The sequence below is a fragment of the Sordaria macrospora genome, chromosome 3 (genome assembly GCF_033870435.1).
Source record: "Sordaria macrospora chromosome 3, complete sequence".
NCBI lineage: Eukaryota > Fungi > Ascomycota > Sordariomycetes > Sordariales > Sordariaceae > Sordaria > Sordaria macrospora.
Genome location: NC_089373.1, coordinates 4,929,176 through 4,949,409, shown reverse-complemented (window position 1 = coordinate 4,949,409; position 20,234 = coordinate 4,929,176). Strand labels below are relative to the sequence as shown.

The 20,234-nt window shown below is 51.8% G+C and overlaps 5 protein-coding genes across 5 annotated transcripts; 3 read left to right on the top strand and 2 right to left on the bottom strand.

The window, feature by feature from the left end:
• The first annotated feature begins 291 nt into the window (after nucleotides 1-291).
• SMAC4_05608 (uncharacterized protein) lies at nucleotides 292-2,391 on the top strand. Its single transcript, XM_003348465.2, has 2 exons — nucleotides 292-610; nucleotides 688-2,391. Exons 1-2 carry the CDS (start codon nucleotides 502-504, stop codon nucleotides 1,824-1,826), a joined length of 1,248 nt encoding a protein of 415 aa, XP_003348513.1. The 5' UTR covers nucleotides 292-501; the 3' UTR covers nucleotides 1,827-2,391.
• A 7,017-nt stretch (nucleotides 2,392-9,408) lies between these two features.
• SMAC4_05609 (uncharacterized protein) lies at nucleotides 9,409-11,728 on the bottom strand. Its single transcript, XM_003348466.2, has one exon. The coding sequence runs from the start codon at nucleotides 11,474-11,476 to the stop codon at nucleotides 9,884-9,886; it is 1,593 nt and encodes a 530-aa protein (XP_003348514.1). The 5' UTR covers nucleotides 11,477-11,728; the 3' UTR covers nucleotides 9,409-9,883.
• A 1,866-nt stretch (nucleotides 11,729-13,594) lies between these two features.
• Nucleotides 13,595-14,590, top strand: SMAC4_05610 (uncharacterized protein; the record flags this gene model as incomplete). The annotated part of the gene is made up of 1 exon (XM_003348467.1): nucleotides 13,595-14,590. One exon carries the CDS (start codon nucleotides 13,595-13,597, stop codon nucleotides 14,588-14,590), a length of 996 nt encoding a protein of 331 aa, XP_003348515.1.
• Nucleotides 14,591-15,488: 898 nt separating this feature from the next.
• On the bottom strand, nucleotides 15,489-16,446 carry SMAC4_05611 (uncharacterized protein; the record flags this gene model as incomplete). Its single annotated transcript, XM_003348468.1, has 2 exons — nucleotides 15,489-15,630; nucleotides 15,704-16,446. The coding sequence occupies 2 exons, from the start codon at nucleotides 16,444-16,446 to the stop codon at nucleotides 15,489-15,491; spliced, it is 885 nt and encodes a 294-aa protein (XP_003348516.1).
• A 2,269-nt stretch (nucleotides 16,447-18,715) lies between these two features.
• SMAC4_05612 (uncharacterized protein) lies at nucleotides 18,716-19,978 on the top strand (the record flags this gene model as incomplete). The annotated part of the gene is made up of 2 exons (XM_003348469.1): nucleotides 18,716-19,277; nucleotides 19,338-19,978. The coding sequence occupies 2 exons, from the start codon at nucleotides 18,716-18,718 to the stop codon at nucleotides 19,976-19,978; spliced, it is 1,203 nt and encodes a 400-aa protein (XP_003348517.1).
• Nucleotides 19,979-20,234: the final 256 nt, after the last annotated feature.

Here is a 20,234-nt window from a genome sequence, read left to right as displayed (position 1 = left end):
CAGAATTAAGCATCCCTCCTAGTAACTTAGTTTGACCGAAACAAAGCATTATTGTCGACTGGCAAACCTGTCTTTATCATCTTCAACCGTGTCTTTGCATTTCTGCTTTGAGAAAATGAGAAGGGTGGCGCATCGGGCTATCCCGTCCCGGGGCATTGAGATTTGAGAAGCAAGGGCATGCGTTTGGCGTTTTGTCTTTGATCATGGACTGGACTGGCTCTACTTCATTCACGCGCACAAGGATCATCTATCTGTGTTTGCCGCCTCGTGGTAAGATGGGGTTGGTTATAAGGCGTCCTTAGGTCGTCTTCGGAGTAAGCAAGCAAGCTGTTTTCTTACTTATCCTTCCGAGTGTTTCGTTCAACCACACCGACATCTCGAATTACTCGGTAGGTCTTGGATTTTGGTGGCCACATACCTCTAGCGGTATACTCTACGGATACCTACCATAGCACGACAAGCACACCGGTCTAGTGTCTAGACTTAAGAGGTACCATCATCATGAAGGCTACTCTTCACCCCTTCATCGTGGCCATTGGTCTCTCTTCGATGGCCACTGCCTCTCCTTTGAACCGTGTCGTCAAACGTCATGAGATTGAGCAGTCTTCGAGTATGTACCTCTTGAAAGTTCAATCTCCACCGAATGCGGTGACGCCATCAACATCAGCTCAGCTAACAACATCACAGCAGATACACTCGAGGATAATCGCTATGGATGGACTTATAACCATTCCACACCTCCTTTTGCTAAAACTAAGGACACCCACGATCCTACCGATACTGCTGGCATCATGAGGGTCCTGATCCAAACCTCATTAACTCAAACCGGCCCGACGCTGGTTAACCGTGATGAAGATGCCACTACATCATCACCATCTCCAACCACATCAACTATCTCGGACTTTCGTCCTCGCGAGGCCATTGGTTTCGACACGTCCCATTTCACCGCCGTCTCCAAGCCCTCGGTCACCTGGAATGTCACCCACAGCCACAACCACAGCTATACTCGCTCTCACCGGCCGAATCACACATACACCTCTTACGCCCACATGAATCCTCCCCAGCGACCTACCACCTCTGCCGCGCCTATCGCCCGTGACCTGCAGGGTGATAGCAATGAGTCCGACACTAACGATGACGATGATGACTCCTGGGACACAGCCACCAGGCTCGCCACTGAAACCCATGATTTGAACCGCAGAGATCCAGAAGTTTGGATAACGGTTGTCGCAACTTCGTATGTGACCCATCACCCCGAGGTCACCAGAACTGAGTTTCTTACCACTACCGTCGATCCTCCAACCGGCACTTTACAACCTTCCAAACCCACCACCACTTCCTCCCCTCCTCCTCCTCCCCCTCCACCACCAGCAACCGCATCAACCGCTCCCTCCCCAACCCTAACAACCCGCGCCACCACCCCTCCCACCATCGAACCCAAATCCCCCACTTGCCCCGTTGCCGGCACCGCCGGCTCCAACGTCTGGTGTCTCGGAGGCCAAACCTTCGCCCTGGAATGCGACACAGCGCTTGACCCCTCTTCCAATAACTTTGGGAGTATCACCTTGCCTGCTCAAAACTGGGATATGTACGGCCGGTGCGGCGCGCTGTGCGCAGATGTTCCTGACTCAAAATGTACGGGGTTTAGTTATATCTGGGCGAGCGGGCTGTGTTATCTTAAGGAGGGGGATGGTGCGAAGAATAAAGGGGGGAACAAAGCTGAAGGGATCCATTCGGGTAGGGTGGTGGTGTTGAAGGAGGAGGAGGTGGGGAATTGTCTTGGGGTGAAGCCCAGGGTTGGGCAGTTTGTTGGGTTGAGTGGTTGAGTGGTTGAGTGAGGGTGTGGTGGCTGGGAAGATGGATCTTTATGAGCATATATTCGGGAGGGAGATGAAGGTGATGTGAGTGAGATTCCGACATGGAACAAGATCAGGGTGGCGTATGAGTGATGAGCTCCAGCTTGGAGCGTAAAGAGTTAGGAGGGGATGGTTAAGGCCTTACAATGAGAAACAGGATATGAAGAAGGAGTCTAGAGGACACGCAGTCTCTTTCATTTATTCCATCTTGTCACCGGATAGCAAAGACGTTAGCGCACCTCGCTCTGTTCTTTCCTCCCTACTCTTAGTTTAGCATGCTAGTCTTACATGCCTCGAAAAGGGCCTTGCTATTTGCTTGGAAGGTTACAGTCATTTCGTTCTCATTTTGATGGCCATCCTGTACCTACCTCTAAGCGTAGACCCCAATGGCAATCTCACATCAATTACAACGTTCATACAACCCATTACACACAGCGTAGCTCACCATGGTCACCAATTGGATACGAGATACGCGAGTGTCCGCGACACACCTTCTCGTGCTCAGTCTTATTAGACTTTTACACACCCGGCGTCAACATAACAAAGAAACGGATCAAGGATGAATGACTGTCCTGCGGTACATCCATCACTCGACATCCACACAACATCGTTACCCTAACCTGAATAGGTAGCTTCCGTCGCTTAACGGAGTATCTTACGGATGTACCTTGTCGTTAGCACATCTGGTCATCGATCTGCCACCTCCGTTGGGTTGCCCTCCGTCAGATGTTGGCCCTTCTGGTTCTTGATAGGCGGACCGTTACTGTATCCCACGACACTCGGTCCCTGTATGCTCAGTTCCCTGTAGGCGATCCTTCCTTTAGCCCCAACGTGTTGGAGAGTTGAGGCCAATGGGAGAATTGCGTCGGCTTACTCCGCGAGTGATCCACGACAGGGAAGGGGAAGCTCGGTTGTACCTAGTGTATAAGACGCTATCTCCGCTTAGGTACCGAGCGACGACTGTTGATGAGTGATGGGCGATGGGTGGTGAGTGGTGAACAGAGGGGCAGATCAACGTCCGTCTCACTCAACTCACACTTTACGAAGTGAGGTTGTTTCACATATGGATCTTACACATTGTGAGTTTCGTTGGTTGGAGATACTGTGATGCGATGATACTCCTTCGGCACAACGACGACGATCGAGTTGAGCTGACTGCGAACTGGCAAGGACACCGAGGGTTGGAGTTGAGCTTATCATGGATCATCAACGGTCTCGGCATATTCCAACGTGTTGAACTAAGGGCGGTCGTGGATGATCGGTGGTTTACTTGCATGGCGCTCCATTTATTTTCATTACACTACTTCAACTCCGCGCTATATCTCGACTTCATGAAGGCCGTCTAATGCACTGCGGCGGGCATGGTGTTACGAATCACAAGGTTACAAGTGGAAGTCGCTAGTGTGTGGGAAGTGAGGGTGAGTGGGGGACAAAAGCGCGCTTGCTGTGCAGTGGCTCACTGCATGAAGCGTTGGCGATGAGGGATGCGGCGTTGGTGGAAACGAAGCAAACGACGCACTGGAGCTTGAAGGGAGAGAGACGCGGACAACTGAACCCAAAGTCCGAAAGACAACGAACTTGTGACACTCGGCAAGGACAGAATGAAAGAGTAACTGAACAAGTACCGTGACCTGCTCTCATAATCTGTTTGAAGTGGTAGGAGAGCGATGAAATTTGCCATAGTGAAGCATGGCCCTCCTAACAGAAGTACCTGTGTCAAGAAGATGGGTCTCTTTTACTCTTTCCCTGTGATCAGAGGTCGAAGAGGGGTTACACAACAGTTGCTCACTCAGTTGAGGCAAGGGCACCGCACGACATTGTGGTGAAAGGGCGGAACTGGGAGATGGTGCAGGAAGATCGAGGGAGATTGTGTCAAGTTCTTTCCCAATAATCGCCGTCACGAGTTGAGTTGACCATGATTCCTTCCGCCATGTTCGCAATGTTCAAACTTGGATGCAGTGCGGATGCTCTCACTTCGGTGCAGGTGCTGTCGAGGCAGAGAGATGATTGCTGTGATGTGGGATAGATTGAAGGGCATTGCAGGTCTCAAAGCTTGAACTTGGACCATCTTGGACTCGAATTGTTTAGCGTAGTGGCACAAGTGAGTGGTGGAAAGAAACATCGAGAAACGAACAGAACTGAATCACATGAAAACAACACTCACCATGACGTCTGATAGCAGGCGAAGAAGCGGACAATGAAACTCCCCCCCCCCGGCTTGGTCGTCGTCACCATCAAGCAACTGCTATCGTGAAGTATGTTGCCGTCACCGCTGTGGTGTTGTTAAGCGAGGGTGGCAAAAAATGTTAGTGCAATTGTTAGGGCAGTTCACTGTCGACTTTCCAAAAGGCGGCGAGCTGACAGTGCCAAAAGCCAGAGGTAACTTCCAACACAAGGGTCGTCGACGACAGGGGTACCCCATTCGGAGCTTATGGGACCTTGGAACGGCGGCGTGGGTGGAACTGAAACCGTGAGACGGAGTTTGACGACCGTCGGGGGACGGTGAACAACGGTGAGAGACCCTTGAACTCTGGAAGTTGTAACCACCAAGACATGGACCGGAAGGACCCCGGCCAGCCGGGCGAAAGGCTTCAACCGCCGCCCACGCCGTGTCGCCGGGAATTAGCTAACGAGATAGCCGTCGATGTCGATCTTAAACCCGACGTCCAACACCAGATTCGGTTTTGTTGTCGCCAAGCTCGGCCGCCAGAGCCGCATTTGCAACTTCAGGTCTCGAAGTTTGCCGCGACACCATGGCTATCCGCCGTGATATCTCTGCCGGTCAGTTAGTTAGTCGGCGATGATAAACTCGCGGATAAGCAAATCACGTACCATTTCAGCCATCACATCACTTCTCACCAACCCTACTTGAGGAAGTGATCCCGCTCGCGGATTCATGATCAACAACAAATCAACCTGAGGAACGGCTGGCATCGCTCCAAGAAGAGTTCCAAGACATTGTTTGACAATCATGATCTTCAAATTGCAACAATGCACTCACTCACAAAGAGCCGCAAGCATCAAAATGTACCAACTTTCCTCAGTATCCCAATCAGGATAATAAGATCTTCAACGCTATCACCGTCCATCTCTCTGGGACTGCAACAACACCAACACAGTGCGCCAGCCGAAGATATGAAACACCCGTCGGTGAAGGGATTCCCAACTTCCCAAAGCAGCACAAAAGTTCTAGGAAATAACAGAAAAGACGGAAAGAACAATTGCAGATCCCATCTCAGGGACCTGCCACACCCGGCCGGTACAGGTGGTTCCGTACAGGTAGCCACAAGGGCACTGCAGTGCACCACACAGAAAGGCTCCATGAGAAGGTTCTAGTGTAGCGCAACGTCCCATCCTTTCTTCATTTTGACATTTTCCCGATAAGAGAATGAATAGCGGGCAATCTCTAGCGGGCATAACCGGCTGGGCATTCCAGGCTACAGCCTTTTCGGCAACAAGATCTTGCATTGGATATTGAAAGGGTAAAAAGAGGCTAAGATCTGCCTTGCCGGGCTGCAGAAATCGAAAGATGTGTGGATTCCAAGGGATGAAGATCGTTTCTTTATGGATTGGGAACTTTGGGTTGTTCCGTTCCTTGAATCCTTTCCGTTGCCAGGGACGGGACAATCAACATGTGAAATCCCAATTGGGTTGCAGTTGCATTGACCGAACTTTTGTCTCTTGTCTCTTGTGATATTCTGTGTGATGGAGGTGATGATAGGCGTTTCCATGCGGTGATTGCCAGGGCACAAAGTTGCACAGAATGAAGATCTTCTAAACCATGAAACTGACACTGGTGATATCTGCGACTTTGGTTGCACTGCATTGATGGGCGAAGGACAGATCAAGGCCCATGAATGCAAATCTTGGCAAAAACCTTGGCCCAAACGATTTCGAACAAATGGAAAAAGGGTCCGCCAAGTTGCGCCAAGAAACATGGCCTCGGTTAGCAGCTCCAGGAACTCTCATTGGTTGGCAGAACCCCGAAATGCCAAGAGGCGGTTTTGCTCGCGTCGGAGAAGCACCGAAACCGAACCGAACCCGGTGCGGAACGGCGACCGCCGACATATTTACTCCCCCTTTCCATGCGGTGCCGGGTTCCCGGACACGACGGCGCTCCCCCCCCCACTCCCTCAACGGAGTCGGAGTGGTGGGGACCCGTGTCGGAGTTGGAATTGGCGGAGTGCTGTTATTTCCCGCTATTTCCACGGGACGTCTTGGCGCTCGGGCGCTACGGGAGACTACGGAAGCGGAAGGCGGAGAATGGCGGAGCTCTCAGCGTGGGACAACGGATCCGATTGCGACTTTTTGACAGCTGATGGTTGTTTGTCTTCCGGCCCGGCAGCGGCAACGGCAGACAATGTTCATGATTATCATGTCAGCATCGTGTCAACGAGCAGATTAACCTTATGAGGAATGGTTCGAGATGGAAACCTCACATGCATCGAATTGGGGACGAACACAACCGTGAATCCACATTCTCGTTGTTGTTGTTGTTGTTGTCAGCAGCTTGACGGCTTGACAGCTTGACAACGGGTCAACCAGACAACGGGGCATCAACACATCGTGAACAATTCACCATTAGACAACACCATCCGACAACTACAATGGTCTTTTGATACCTTTCCCATCATCACTCTCGACCAGTTTGTTATTCCCGCAAGTTGGAGGCCACGCGAGCATTGCATCTACACTACATATCGCAGTACAGAAGTCGAAACACACCAATGCAATGCACATAGGGTTCCTTTGCTTTTCTTCGCTTTTTTTTTTTTTTTTTTTTTTTTCAGGGCAGTGCACTTTTGACACGGCATCCAAAAGTCCATCGCCCTCTACGGTACCCCCAAGCTGTTTTCCATCTTGATGCCGCTTTCTCTCTTTTTGATCCATCAGCATCCATCCGTTGGATATCGCCAAGACCTACCTTCAATCCATCATCACGAACTTCAATCGCGGATGGCGGACGGCCTCCAACAACGCTGGCGAGGCAGCCAACGAACGAAATGTTGTTGAAAAGATCTAAACAACGAAACCCTTTCCACCGTTTCTTTTGGAGTTTCAAACCCCCTCGTTCCCTGCCCAAGTCCCGCAAAGTCCCACAACCACTCGCTTGGCGTCATCCGCCCTTCCGGCTTCCGCAGTCCGCAGTCCACTTTTACACTAGTGTACACTTCGCGAACGGAAGAAACCCACCCAGGCCACCCCTTGGTTGCTGATGCGGGTTTGTGATTACTTGTGTATGCAAAATGATATCAGTGTGGGCTTTTCCTTATGGGGCTTTTTCTCGTTGATGGTGGGGGTGGTGTTTTTGAAACTGTCATCAAAGGTCCCTCACCCCTCACTGTGTCGTCCGGTGGAGGTTTCGTAGTCAATCAACGTTCACGATATGTACATAGCCCGCTCCAAGCTGATGCAGCAGTTGTGAAAGGTTTCATTCAGGTGAACGGGGATATGGGGAGATGGGTATCATCGGAATACACAAAATGGACTGACAAAAAAAGCAAAACAAACCCGAGACGCTGGAGACGAGAAGGGAAGATCACCAAAATTGTTAAGCACAGTGGTGTTTTCCCAAGTCCGGATGAACCCGTTGATGCTCGCACTCGGTTTCGGAGACAAAAAACTGCAAAAGCCATGGTGAAAACGGTCAAATGTTTTCTGTCCGTTTCACCAGTTGCTGTTGGATATGCTTCATCTTGGTCAATGCTTGTTGTGTCCGTCAAGCTTGGGCGCCAATGCCACGGTGCTTGGACGACGTCAAAGAGTCGGTCCGTTCATCGTGGTCTAATCAAATCAGCTTTTATCTCGATGTTATCAGTGATATCGAGATTTCTGTGCTCTTTTTTGTCATGGTCAATCGCCTCCCATGCAAGCCTAGAAGCTGGCAAGCTGGTCATTACTCTCAAAGCCTGTTTCGAGTCTGATGTCCAGATCAATCGATGTCCATGACTTTGACCTTACGTACTAATGCAAAAGCTTCACGCATGATTCCATGGGCGAAAATTCGATGACCGAGTTTTCATGAACGAGTTTTCACAGACTGTGTTCACCATTCGTAAAAGTCTGGTTCGGATAACCAAGGTTTAGACTTGGGGTGGTGGTGGCAAATCATTGCCTTTGGAGGTAAGTATTTCGTAGTTGACAGTCGAACTCCCGAATCAACAACCAGCCGAGCCAGCCAACCAACCAACCACACCTATCATCAAATGCCGACGTGATAGACATGACAGGATCTCACACAACCAAGAGTTACAAGAGTTACAAGACAAGTAGACAAGCAAGAACAAGCATTGAAACCAAGCTGACAAAAACAAGCAAATGAATGAGCCGCATTATGCAAACTCTGCTCATCAAATCACCAAATCGAAAGATCGACTGGAACGAGGGGAAGGAAATTCCGAGTGTTACACTGCCTACTGTGTATGTACCACACAACCGACGCGGACGCCGGCAGGAGCGGTAGCCAAGTGAAAGCCAAGCCAAAAATCAAGCCAAGAAACAATCATGAAAAAAAAAAAAAAAAACATCATTTCTCGAAAAACCTCTTGAAAAACTTCGACAATACTTCCGCTCTACCAATGGATTTCATTCAATGCCACGGTATGGTATAGGTACATGTCCATGTACACTTGAACGCCAAGCAAGCATCAGGTTATGTACGTACGTTTACTCGGGATGCGCTCGGGCCACTAGACCAACTCGTGTCGCGGATTTCGGCACCGGGCACCGCGCGTGATGGTTGAAGTTTTGATACATTTTTGATTTGAAGAACGAAGGCATAAAGAAATGATATCAGTTTCGCCTGATGTCAGAAACAAAAATTTTAATTTTTAATTTTTTTATAATTTTTTTTGCAAATTCGTTCCAAGGTTGTTTACGTGCATCATGGATCCACTTTTTTTTTTAATTTTTTTATTTTTTTTTATTTTTTTTTCTTTCTTTCCCAAGTATTGAATTGGTGGACTTGACACTCCCTTGATACTCCCAGCGCGTTGCTCGCCCGCCTTCCCTCGCCCATTGTGAAATGTGAATCGTCAATCGTGAATCATCAATTTTCCCATCGGCAACATGATCACTGCACTGCATCATCAGCCTGTCAGCTTATTTCGCTGTCATTCATGGAGCAGCCTTGGCACCTCTCCTTGGCACGCTCCTCCATCTTGAAACAGCGCCTTGGCAAACCTCCACGGAGCCCACTCCGGCTCACTTGGCAAGGTGGCGTCCGCCAAGGAAAGGAAAACCGGAGCCAGCATTGTGCATGCACCCTACAGTGCGCTGCACGGTTCTTGTGAACGACAACGGCAGAGCTGACAAGCTCGATGAAAAAGGGGTCACCCTTGTCCACTTGGTCCAGTAACAACGACGTAGTTTGAGGGGAAAGAAGGTTTGTGTGATTCTCGAAGTATGGACGTAGGCCCCGGCCAGTTCTGTCATTTGGGTCATCGATCATTGTTCTTACTGTGCCCTGTGTCAGTTTCAGCTGGGTTTCGACTGAGTGTTTGGTGGAAGGGATGGATAGGTATAGGGATCAATGGGGAACAATGGGTGGTAATGTGAACTGATGTTTTTGTGTATCCTTAACAATGAAATCTAAAAAATCCCGATCAGGCTCTAGAGTCTAAATGCTAGATCTAACAACATGTGAAAAAGGAAGAAAGGGGAGAAGTAGAATGAAAAATGCATTGTGATGAGAAAAAGCAGACGACGAAAAAAAAAGGTTGGAAACATCTTCATCCACTGCTGCCCACATCCTCCTCTTCCTCTTGATCTTCCACTCATCCTCGCTCGGGCAAGGGCCTCATCAACCCTCGCGGTATCGTTGTAGTCCCAAAACAAGAAATGAAAACCCTTTTAACGCCAAAATATGTGGTATGATATCTCCCCAATTCCGAAGATTCCGCTGTCGCTGCCAAAGCGAAGGTATATAGCCAAGCAAGCCAATCAATGCCCTAAATACCAATGATATCATGCTGTAAATAACCACGCACTGCTCTCGCAAAACCCAACCATCGCAAAATCCCTTTTTTTTACTCGATGGCAGAGGCGTTCATGTTGAGAGGGTTGACACGGTCGTCCCACTTGAACTTGAAGTCATCACCGAGCTCCTTGCGGCAGGCGGTGGTGACGGCCTCCCAGACGTTGGTGAAGACGCCAAAGTTGGCCGGGTTCTCCTCGTCGTTCTCGCCACCCTGGAACACACCGGTGCGGACAAGGCACGTGTTCCAACCGTAGAGGTTACCGCCGACAATGTCGGAAGCCGGGTTGTCACCGATCATATAGATGTTCTGAGGGATCTTCTCCTCGCCGTGGATCTGCTCCATCCAGGAAGCGATGACCTCGTCGGCATACTTGTAGGTGGCCATCTCGGGCTTGCCGTAGACAACACGCTCGAGGTCGACGCCAGTGAGAGCCTTGTACATGGCCTCGAGACCGATGCGGAAGGCGCCCTGGCTCATGCGGGGAGTAGGGTGTTCGGTAGGGCAGAGCAAATCACCCTGGGAGAAGTAGATGGGGATGCGCTGCGAAACAGGGTCCTTGGCAACAGTTCCGAGACGGCCATTCTCAGATCGGAGAAGATCGACAATGATCTGCATGTCGGTAGCGTAATCGCGGGAGTCGGAGAACACCATGATGGCCTCGATGTTGCACTTGGTGAAGTCGCGGGGGCGGGAAGTGGCACGCTCCTCCTCGGTGAAAACGCGGTAGGGGGCAATCGAAGGGTCCCAGGCAACAATGTCGTTGGGCACGACAATGTCCTTGAAGCCGTACTCCTCAGCGACCTCACGGCACTTGTAGCCCTCACCACCGACAACGAGGACAGTGTTGTAGTACTCGGCCAAGGCGCGCATGGGGGTGTGGGACTGGATGAACTGATCGGTGCTGATGGGGTTCTGGAGGATCTTGGAAAGCTGCTCGGTGCGGGCAAGCTCGGGCTTACCAGAGCCGTTGGTAAGGAAGATGTGGGGGATCTTGATGCCAAGCTCGTTATCGCCGTTGAGCATGTCCAAGACCTTCTTGCCCTCAGGGATCAGACGATCACCGTGAACGAGGACACCATCGATGTCGAAGACGAAGCTCATGTTCTTGACCTTCTCAACCTTCTCCGAGTGGATGTCCTGAACGCGGTCGGCCAAGAACTCGCGAGTAGGCTTGAGAGGAAGGGTACCGCTGGCATCCTGAAGGGCCTCAGCGACGCCGGGGAAGGTGACGCTGCTAAGACGAGACTGGCGCTTGGAACGGGGGATGGGAAGAGAAGCGCCGAAAGAGTTGCGGGAAAGTCTCCTCTCCTTCAAGGATGGGGCGGCCGAAAGGTTGTGCATGTAGAGCTCGGCGTGAGCATCGGGGGATCTGGTGGCCGGAACCTCGATGGTGTTGTGGTTGCCGGGAGTAGGAGAAAGCGGGATGGCGAGGGAGTCGTGGCGGGTAGAGTTACCACGAGTCTTCTGGACGTTTAGTTGTTGTTGTTGCTCTTGGGGTTCCTGCTGCTGCTGCTTCTGCTTTTCGACACCGTCGACGGCCTTGATTTGAGTCTCAGTTGGTGACTCTGGAGGAGTATGGGGGGTCGTCTTGGTGGTTGGGTTAGGGACACCCACAACGAGATTGCTTTGCTGACCGGACATCTTGATGGATGGGGTATCAGAACCAAATATTCAAAGCTGAAAATTAAGAAAGCTGCGGTTCAAGTCTTCAAGACTGTTCGAGGATACTGTATGGATGAAGAGACGCAAAGATGAAACGCTCTGCGTTTTGTGAGTAGTGGTATCAAAGATGAACAAAAACACAAGAGGATTCGACTGCTGGTGATGGAGGAACAATACCATCTTGACCAGCGGGGATATGTGTCTCTTATATCTCGCCGTCCGTAGGGTCTAAGGCGATAGTATCATGGTCTTGGCTCTTGTCATGTCCCGGTGTGCTCTTGGGACCCTTGGAGTCCTGGGATGCCCTTTCCATCAGACCAACCACGCGAGTCGCATACGCGAACCCCTGATCTACCGCTGACAAAGGAATCCATTCAGAGGGTGCCGTCTGGTGCCAAACGTCGATCTGAACCATCTCAACCGTGTATCGCCGCACAGAGATCTCCAGGATGACGACAGATAGGGCAACTGATGTTGAGATGGCGGTTTCCACACAGTGCCGTGGCAGCCAGCGCAGGAGCCCCGGAAAGGCCCCCACGGATGGGATATACCAGCTGCAGTCCGTCCCCAACTCCGTATTGCCCATCGGACCATAAGTGGCCCCTTTTTGCATGCTCCGTGCATTCACCGTTGTCCTGAATCAATCTCCCAACACGCCGCGTCCAAACGTGCCCAAAAGGACATGTCGTTACTGGCTGCCGTCAGGGTCGAAGCGGACACAATGTGGGTAGGAGGACTCGGAGGTTACCTGCGGAACGGAACACGGCTAGGACGGTAGTAGCATAGGCGGCGGGCTTGTCCATGTCGATGTCGTCAGAGGCCCCAGAAATTTTCAGATGTTGAGGGTCCTGGAGAACGGAGATGGTGAACAAAGAAGGAAAAAGATTGGCCGTCCTAGCAGGGCGAAGAGTGGATATATTTTGTGGGACCGTTTCAGTGGTACCGCCGTAAGACAGGTGGCAGCAGCCGAAGACCACCCGGCCGGCACCCGGGACCCAGCGTATGGCGCGGCCGCCATCTTGACCGCTAACCACCATTTTGGATACATCTCTGCCAAACCATGTCCGACTATGTCCGTCCGTGAGTCCGTTCGCCGCTGCTTGTTTGTCCGTTGTCCGTGTTGTTGCAGGTACACAGTAAGGGAGGGTTGCACTTCTTCACCGACGAGGCGCGATAACCGACCAAGGCAACGGCACCAGCGAGGACCAAAGCGATGCTGGCTCCAATAACAGGCCGGTGCCTGAAACTGACCGACAGTGATGTTCCAGGGAAGAGATGCGCCGTCGATGGAGGACACAATATCAGAGCCAAACATGACTCGCCATGGATGAAGATCTCGAGATGATCGGAGCCCGTAACTGGAAAAGCCTGGTCTTGGCGTTTCCTTTGTCATCCGTTTGATGCTGGGCTGTCCCTCCGTCTGGCGTGTCGGTGCAGCGTCCTGAGCGTCTCGTTGTCTGTCGTTGGCGATGCCCCCGTCCGAGAGACTCTGAGACCTTGTCGGCGTCCGAAAGCCCACCACACCCCCGCCGCACGTGGGGCTCCGTGGGGCTTCGTGCGTCATCGGTGGACCCCTAAAAATGCCGCTGGCGCCGTCCGCCCTTCCAACACTCTGACCCAACACTGATCCAACGCTGACCCAGCACAATGCATCGAGTTGTCGAGGGGGATCCGCACCCCCTGGAGGGATACCTTGGCGGGCCGCTGCGAATGGCTCGAGTCGGCCACACCTGTCTTGCCTTTGTTTACCGCCACGAAAGTCAACAGGAAATACCTGCAGGTGTGGTCCGGCGTGCGCGTATCTGGGTCCTTGCAAGCGGCGTGAGCGGCAGTTTCTTGTAGAACGCGAATTGGATTTAAGTGGTGACTCCCGTGGGTTGTGTGACTTTTTGACGCCATATCCGTTTTGTGCTTCTGCAATTTTCCCTCTCATCGGCATTCATTCATCTTCATCATCATCAAACACTCCTCATCAATCAGTCTTACCTTTGATAGACGACAAAGCACTCCAAACGATACCCCCTTTCCAGACCTAAAACACCATACACCACTTTGCCAAGGATTGCTTTGCCAATCCCTAATATCATCACCTCCAAAATGCCCGGATTTACCGCCGCCAACACCTACTACACACTCAACAATGGAGTGAGAATCCCCGCCGTCGGATTCGGCACCTTTGCCAACGAGGGTGCCAAGGGCGAGACCTACGCTGCCGTCAAGAAGGCCCTCGAGGTTGGGTACCGTCACCTTGACTGCGCGTGGTTCTACCAGAACGAGGACGAGGTCGGCCAGGCGCTTGCTGAGTTCCTCGAGAACCACAAGGACGTCAAGCGCGAGGACATCTTCATCTGCACCAAGGTCTGGAACCACCTGCACGAGCCCGAGGATGTCAAGTGGAGCTTGCAGAACTCCCTCGACAAGCTCAAGGTTGACTACGTCGACCTCTTCCTCGTCCACTGGCCCATTGCCGCCGAGAAGGACGAGAAGAACATGCCCAAGATTGGCCCCGATGGCAAGTACATCATCAAGAAGGAGCTCACCGAGAACCCCGAGCCAACATGGCGGGCCATGGAGGATCTTGTGGATGCCGGCAAGACGCGGTCGATTGGTGTTTCCAACTGGACCATCCCCGGCCTCCAGAAGCTCCTCAAGTTCGCTCGCATCAAGCCCACCGTCAACCAGATTGAAATCCACCCCTTCCTCCCCAACACGGAGCTCGTCGAGTTCTGCTTCAAGAACCAGATCATCCCTGCCGCCTACTCTCCCCTCGGCTCTCAGAACCAGGTCCCATCGACGGGCGAGCGTGTCCGTGATGACCCCCTTCTCAAGGCCGTCGCCGAGCGCAGCGGACACAACCTTGCCCAGGTGCTGCTTGCCTGGGGTCTCCGCAGAGGCTACGTCGTGCTCCCCAAGAGTTCGACCCCCTCGCGTATCGAGAGCAACTTCCAGATTCCTGTCCTGCGCGACGAGGACTTCAAGGCCGTCCAGGAGGTCGCCAAGGGCCGTCACTGCCGCTTCGTCAACATGAAGGACACCTTCGGCTACGATGTCTGGCCCGAGGAGTCGGACGGCCAGCTCGGCAAGCAGGAGTAAATGTTTGTGGAGGAGCGTGGGAGCTTTTTTTCGTCGCGATGATTTAATGACTGAGACGCGGGCGTGTCAACGAACGGGAACGGAACGATTAGAGCGGTTGGATACCAAAATTCCTTTGTATTTGGATACCTTAGAAATGATAGACATCACCTGGTAGATGGATTGAGCAAGCGGGCGGATTACCTAGTTAACACTTGTCGTGCGAGTGTAGAATTGGAACCCTTTTTGAGTATCTCCTTGTCCGAAGTGATTGAAAATGATGTGATGTTGTGATTTCTTACATTGTTTGTGTCTAAACTCTGGCCGTCATCCAAGTCCCATCGCCTCCTTGATTCCTTTCTTCCAGTCCCCTCTTACATTCCCCGCAATCTCGAGTCAAACGAACCGAACTGGAAACTCCTGACTCGGTTTCCCGCAGCACGACCCCGGACCGAACATCCGCGGACCTTCCCGTACCGCCGGGTGCTCCTACCCGTTTGATCGTCAGCTCAGACCTCCTCTTTCCGTTTACAACCGGCAACCTTCGAGTGGAGGAACGCGGTTTCCATATTCGCAATTGAGATCGTCGATGATTGTCATCTCACATTTCAGGTCCGGCGGGTCTCAGGTTGTCAATTGAGAAGGAACGAACACCACCAACCCGACCGACCCATAAGAGACGTACCTTTCACATCTCATACCGAGAGAAACTGATGTTGACAGAGGTTCGCCTCGACAAGGTCATCCATCTTAGACCCTCACCATACCACCTCCGGCTCCAGCCCGGCTGAGCGTCAAACTCGCGAAGATACTGGTATTTGCGAACCGGATCCCAGCTTCTGATTTCATGTCCCGATCTGCTAGTTCACTCGCCTGCTAGCATCTTTTTCCCATCAGCCCGATCACGCTGTCATGCCAACTACACCACGAGGTCAGGGACAATTTTCCCGAGGACCTCAGTACGACCTCTCCATGTCCCCTCATCATCCCGAATGATCTCGTTTCCAGCAATCCCATCCTCCCTCAAGGCCTTAAAGGTCACTCGGTCAAGCCTCATCTCCCTACCAGTCATCATCGCAGCAACAGCCACAAAAGCAGGAAAAGCAAGGCAAACAGGCGATGACGGCCACCAACATAATAAAACCCTCGAAACAGGCATTGATACAACCCCCCAGGCTAGGGCACGAGCAATGTCTCTCCTTCTTTATCTTTTCCACCTTGCCTGTATTCCCAGCCTGCTGCTCCCTCGCCAACTGCTCTATCCACAGCGCAGTGTCCTGAGCAGACCTCGCCTTCCTCTCTTCTCTCTTTGCCCACTCCTTCTCCCCCTTGGTCATCTTCTTTTTGGACTTCTTCAGGTCTTCCTCCCCGAGATGATTGCTGCTTTCAAGTTGTCCTTGTTTCGATGAAAAGAGTTCGGCTCCCGTCCCTGGGGCCCCTCCTCCGTTCTGACGCTTCTGCCTCTCTCGCAATGCCAGGTCCTGGTGAATCTGTAGTCTTTGTTGTCTGAATTCACGTTCTTCTTCCAGTATTCTATAACGCTCCGGTATGCTGATACTGGGATGGAAATCTCGGTTGAAACGCCAATCCTGTCCTGGTTCGGGAAAGGGAAATGGTTCGTCTTTGGATGTTGCGTGAGTGAGTGCTGGCCGGGCCAGAGAATCGTGCGGTGTTTCTGTTGAGCTTGGTGACATGGCTGGGCGCTTGCCTGTGTTGACATCTTGACCAGCTCTTTGGCTGCTGGCGAACGAGGTGCCAAAGTTCGCAAGAGGGTCCGCGAAGTAGGAGGTGCTCGCGATGTTTGCGCTCACGCTGGGCACAGTTCCAGTCTTTGGCAGATTTGCGTAGAGCGAGTCAAAGTCATCCGGGGACGACATCGTGAATCTTTCCGCTTCGTCGGTTGATTCTATTGTGATAGAACGACCTGCGTTTCGTGGCATAAGGATTTCGCGGGAATATCCAGTGCTGATGTGCATTATGGCTTATATGGGTGGCCACGGTGAAAGAGTCAAGAGCCAGAGCCGTCGGCCAGTGTGCGGGAATGTAGGACCTGACATCAAGTTGCTCGGCGGCTCCATTGCGCTGATAACCTTCTGATGTGCCTTTCTGACAAAGAGAACGCAATTTTGGGGCTTGGTGTTGGCCATCGTATGTTCGCGGCCTGTTGGGACTTGCTCGCTGTTGGTACTATTGGCTGGGACGTGGGCCTTTGTTTCTTCCGTCGCAGGATAACACGAAGAAGGGCGTATGCGAGGGGGTATGGCTGGGCTGCCAGCACAACAAGCAGTATTACTTTTGGCGACATTGAAGGGATCAAAATGCTTGCGAAAAGAACTTGAAGCAACGGAAATGGGCAACGGAAATGGGACATACCAATGGTTGATCGAAAGTAGTCCTAGAAGGAATAGAAAGGACCACACACTCCAGCTCCGGGCATTATCAATACTTGGCCGCCTTCCAAGCTCCGTACAAGCAACAAACAGGCAGAATGACCGCTTCCGCGCACGTCGCGACGAGAATGTAGGGCGCACATACAACATTGCCCAATGAGCTCATAACCCTCTTGAACCCTGTCTTACCATCAACAATCTCCGTCTTTTCTCCTCCTTCACTACCTCGTTGACGTTCCGCAGGATGATTCTGTCTGTCCAACCGTCTCCTCGTAAGCGAAGCAATAATCCCACCTGTTGACACAGTTTTCGCAGTGCTGGCAGGTCGTCGGCTTGGAAGATCTGTTCGGGGGTTTGGTATGGTTGGATGTGAGCTTGAGACGCTTTCTCGCGGCTCCGCCACTTTGTCAGAGATATGGGAAGATTACCACAGTTCTCTGGCAATTTTTGGCGTACAAGACAGCTGCAATATTAAGTGATGACTGATGAGTCGGCCCAGTGTCACGGTGTGACCTTGTCGAAGGCGTGGTAGTAGACAAGGAGGATGCAACTCGGGCAGCGCTCACCACAATTCAATCATGTCAATCAAGTTAACCAATCAACCAAGCAATTACGTGCTCTCGAAGGGCTCAATCAAGCAAGTTCGCGAGGGTGGAGGTCATCGTCGCTAGCGATGATACGAAATAATAACCCATGAGTGCTGAGGGACAGCAACTGATATGCGGTGATATCGAGTTGTCAACAGTGTTGGAGGGTCAAAGTGTTGAAGTGGAAGATGTCGAACGAAGTCAAAGATGGCCGGGGTCAAAGGCTTGATCGAGAGAGAACAAAGGAAACAGTGAACGTGAACCTCAAATGTTCATGAGATTTACCCTTGTGAGGAGCAATTTGCACCAAGACGTCAAAGCTCCGGTTTGGTTCAACAAAACTACACCTGAGGAAAGGGAAGAATTTGTAGAGATAGGGTGCGCAGAATGCCATCGTTTGCGGACCCGGCCAGGTCTGCCATGCCGATGCCCGACTCGCCGAACACAGTCCCCACTTCATCCGAACAAGCTAGCCAATCAGATGCTACATCTTCGCTAGCTGTTTTCCTCTTTAGGAAGGAACCACGCAGCATTCCCGGTCAGGCCGGCTCTTTCCATCTCACTGACGACGACACTTCCACACAAAAACGGCACCCCAATCTTTCACTGCCTTCCACTTGCAACATCGATGCAGACTCCCGAATTTCAAGTTCCCGATGTCAACTCTGTTCACCATCTTTCCACCCCCTCGCCAGCACCATACAAGGAATCCCGCGACCATGGCGTCGCTTTCGGGCTGCAGGTGCAAGAAGCTAGGAACCACTGATCTCTGGATCGCACTTGAACGCAGGTAAGTCTTCGTGTCGTCTTCTGAGAGGCAGCACGATCCAGACACAATGAACGCTCTTGCTTGAGGTGCTGACTGCTGTGTGACCTTGTCGCCCGGAAGCCACAGCTTGTATTGTTTTTAGTTCCCATTCTCTCTTCAGCCCCTGTAAAGCTTCCATCATCCATGGCCCGCATCCCGAGGTCGGTTATTGCCCGAAATAAAGTCAGACACAAACAGCGTTTGGAAGCGATCGACACGTTGGATATACTCATTCATCGCTCATCAGTAAGCAACATAAGCCTCGATATCCATCATGCTGACACGAACTAATAATCTCACCATTCACCAGTCCCATAAGAATTGTCACCCCTAGTGTGGCCGCAAACGGCCTACCGCATACATGTCCCAATCCCAATCCCTACCTCCACCCGACCACGACCCCGACCTCGATATCGACCCCAATGCCTCACCCTTCGAACAAGCCCACACCAAAGTCCTCAAAATACTAGACTCCACCCCCTACCTCACTGCCGAAGAACGCGTCCTCTACATCCTCGACCTCGTCCGTTACGCTTCCTGGCAAGCCAACGGTCTATCGCTTGTGCTCAAGGACGTCGTAAGTAATGTCACCTCGTCGCACGTGCAAGTGGCAATAGAGAGCCTTGGGAACGCCGAAGCGTGGAAGGCGGAAAGGGAGGAGTGGTTGGGGTTTGCCAAGATGAGCCTTGGTGTTGAGGTTTTGGAGAGAGTTGTTTCTGCTGATGAGGTTGTTGAGATGCCTACCGCGCCGCAGCCCGTTCTGAGGTCCATTGAGGAACCCAATGAATACCTCTTTGTTAAATTGCCTACTGAGGACCTCATCTTGAGGAAAGGTGGAGAGGGAGAAGCCGGGGGATCTAGCAGCGGTGCTGATGTGGATATGGAGGGGGACGGAAACGGAGACGGAGGCGGAGCGGGCGCCCGTGAGCGTGAAAAAAAGAATAAAGGGAAGGGCCGGGCCAAGAGAGTTCGTTTGGACAAAGTCGAAGAAGCTACTATGGAGGAGGAGGAGGATGCTATCGAATTTGAGGATGATGAAGAAGATAAGAAAGAAGATGAGAAAAAAGAGGAGATTGAAACGGTCGCTTGGAAGTACATCGTGAGAGGGTTGCAGCTTGTGCTGAGTGAAATGAATGACATGAACAAGGTTCCTGAGAATGACTACTCTCTGATCAGGTCGTCGCTTGAGGTGGTGCAGTCGAGGCTGGGGAAAATGATGGATGTCTATGCACCGCTTCTCGCTCGGATCAAGAACACTTTACCGGACGCCAAGGGGCTGGAGCAGAAGCTGGATGCGATGGAGGAGGGGCGTGCCTCGAATGAGGAGGATGCTTCCGGGAGTTTTCGGCAGTTTCGGATGGAGTACAAGTCCTTGCTGGCGAACTTGGTTACGCTGGTAAAAGTGTTTGTTGCGCATGGTATTCCTTGCCCGTGTCTTTCGGCCGAGGATAAGCTGATTTTCATGGACATGATTGTTTCGGAGATGGAGAGAATGGTTCTGAAGCAGGAAGGTGATCTTAGTCAGGAGGTTCTGTCAAAGTTTAAGCCTGTGAAGGAGGAGCTAGCTCTTCTGGATAGGATGTATGCTGCCAACTTGGCAGCACGAACTATGCAGGGACCGTAGAGTCCCCCTTTATCATTTCTTTAGTCAAAGTTTGTTGGAAGACTGGGTATTAGTGAGATAGACGCATGCCTCCACTCCAAGGTTCACCTACACGCACTCTAAACTCCTCACCTGGCAACTGTCGTGTAGATGCGACCGCTTTGTCTGGTAATCAGGGGCAAACCCCTGCCCGCTGACTTGCTAAGAAACTTGTAATAGTTCATGGTGCTGTGAAGCTCCCACTGTTCAGCTAGGGCGGCACAGTTTTGAGTATCTG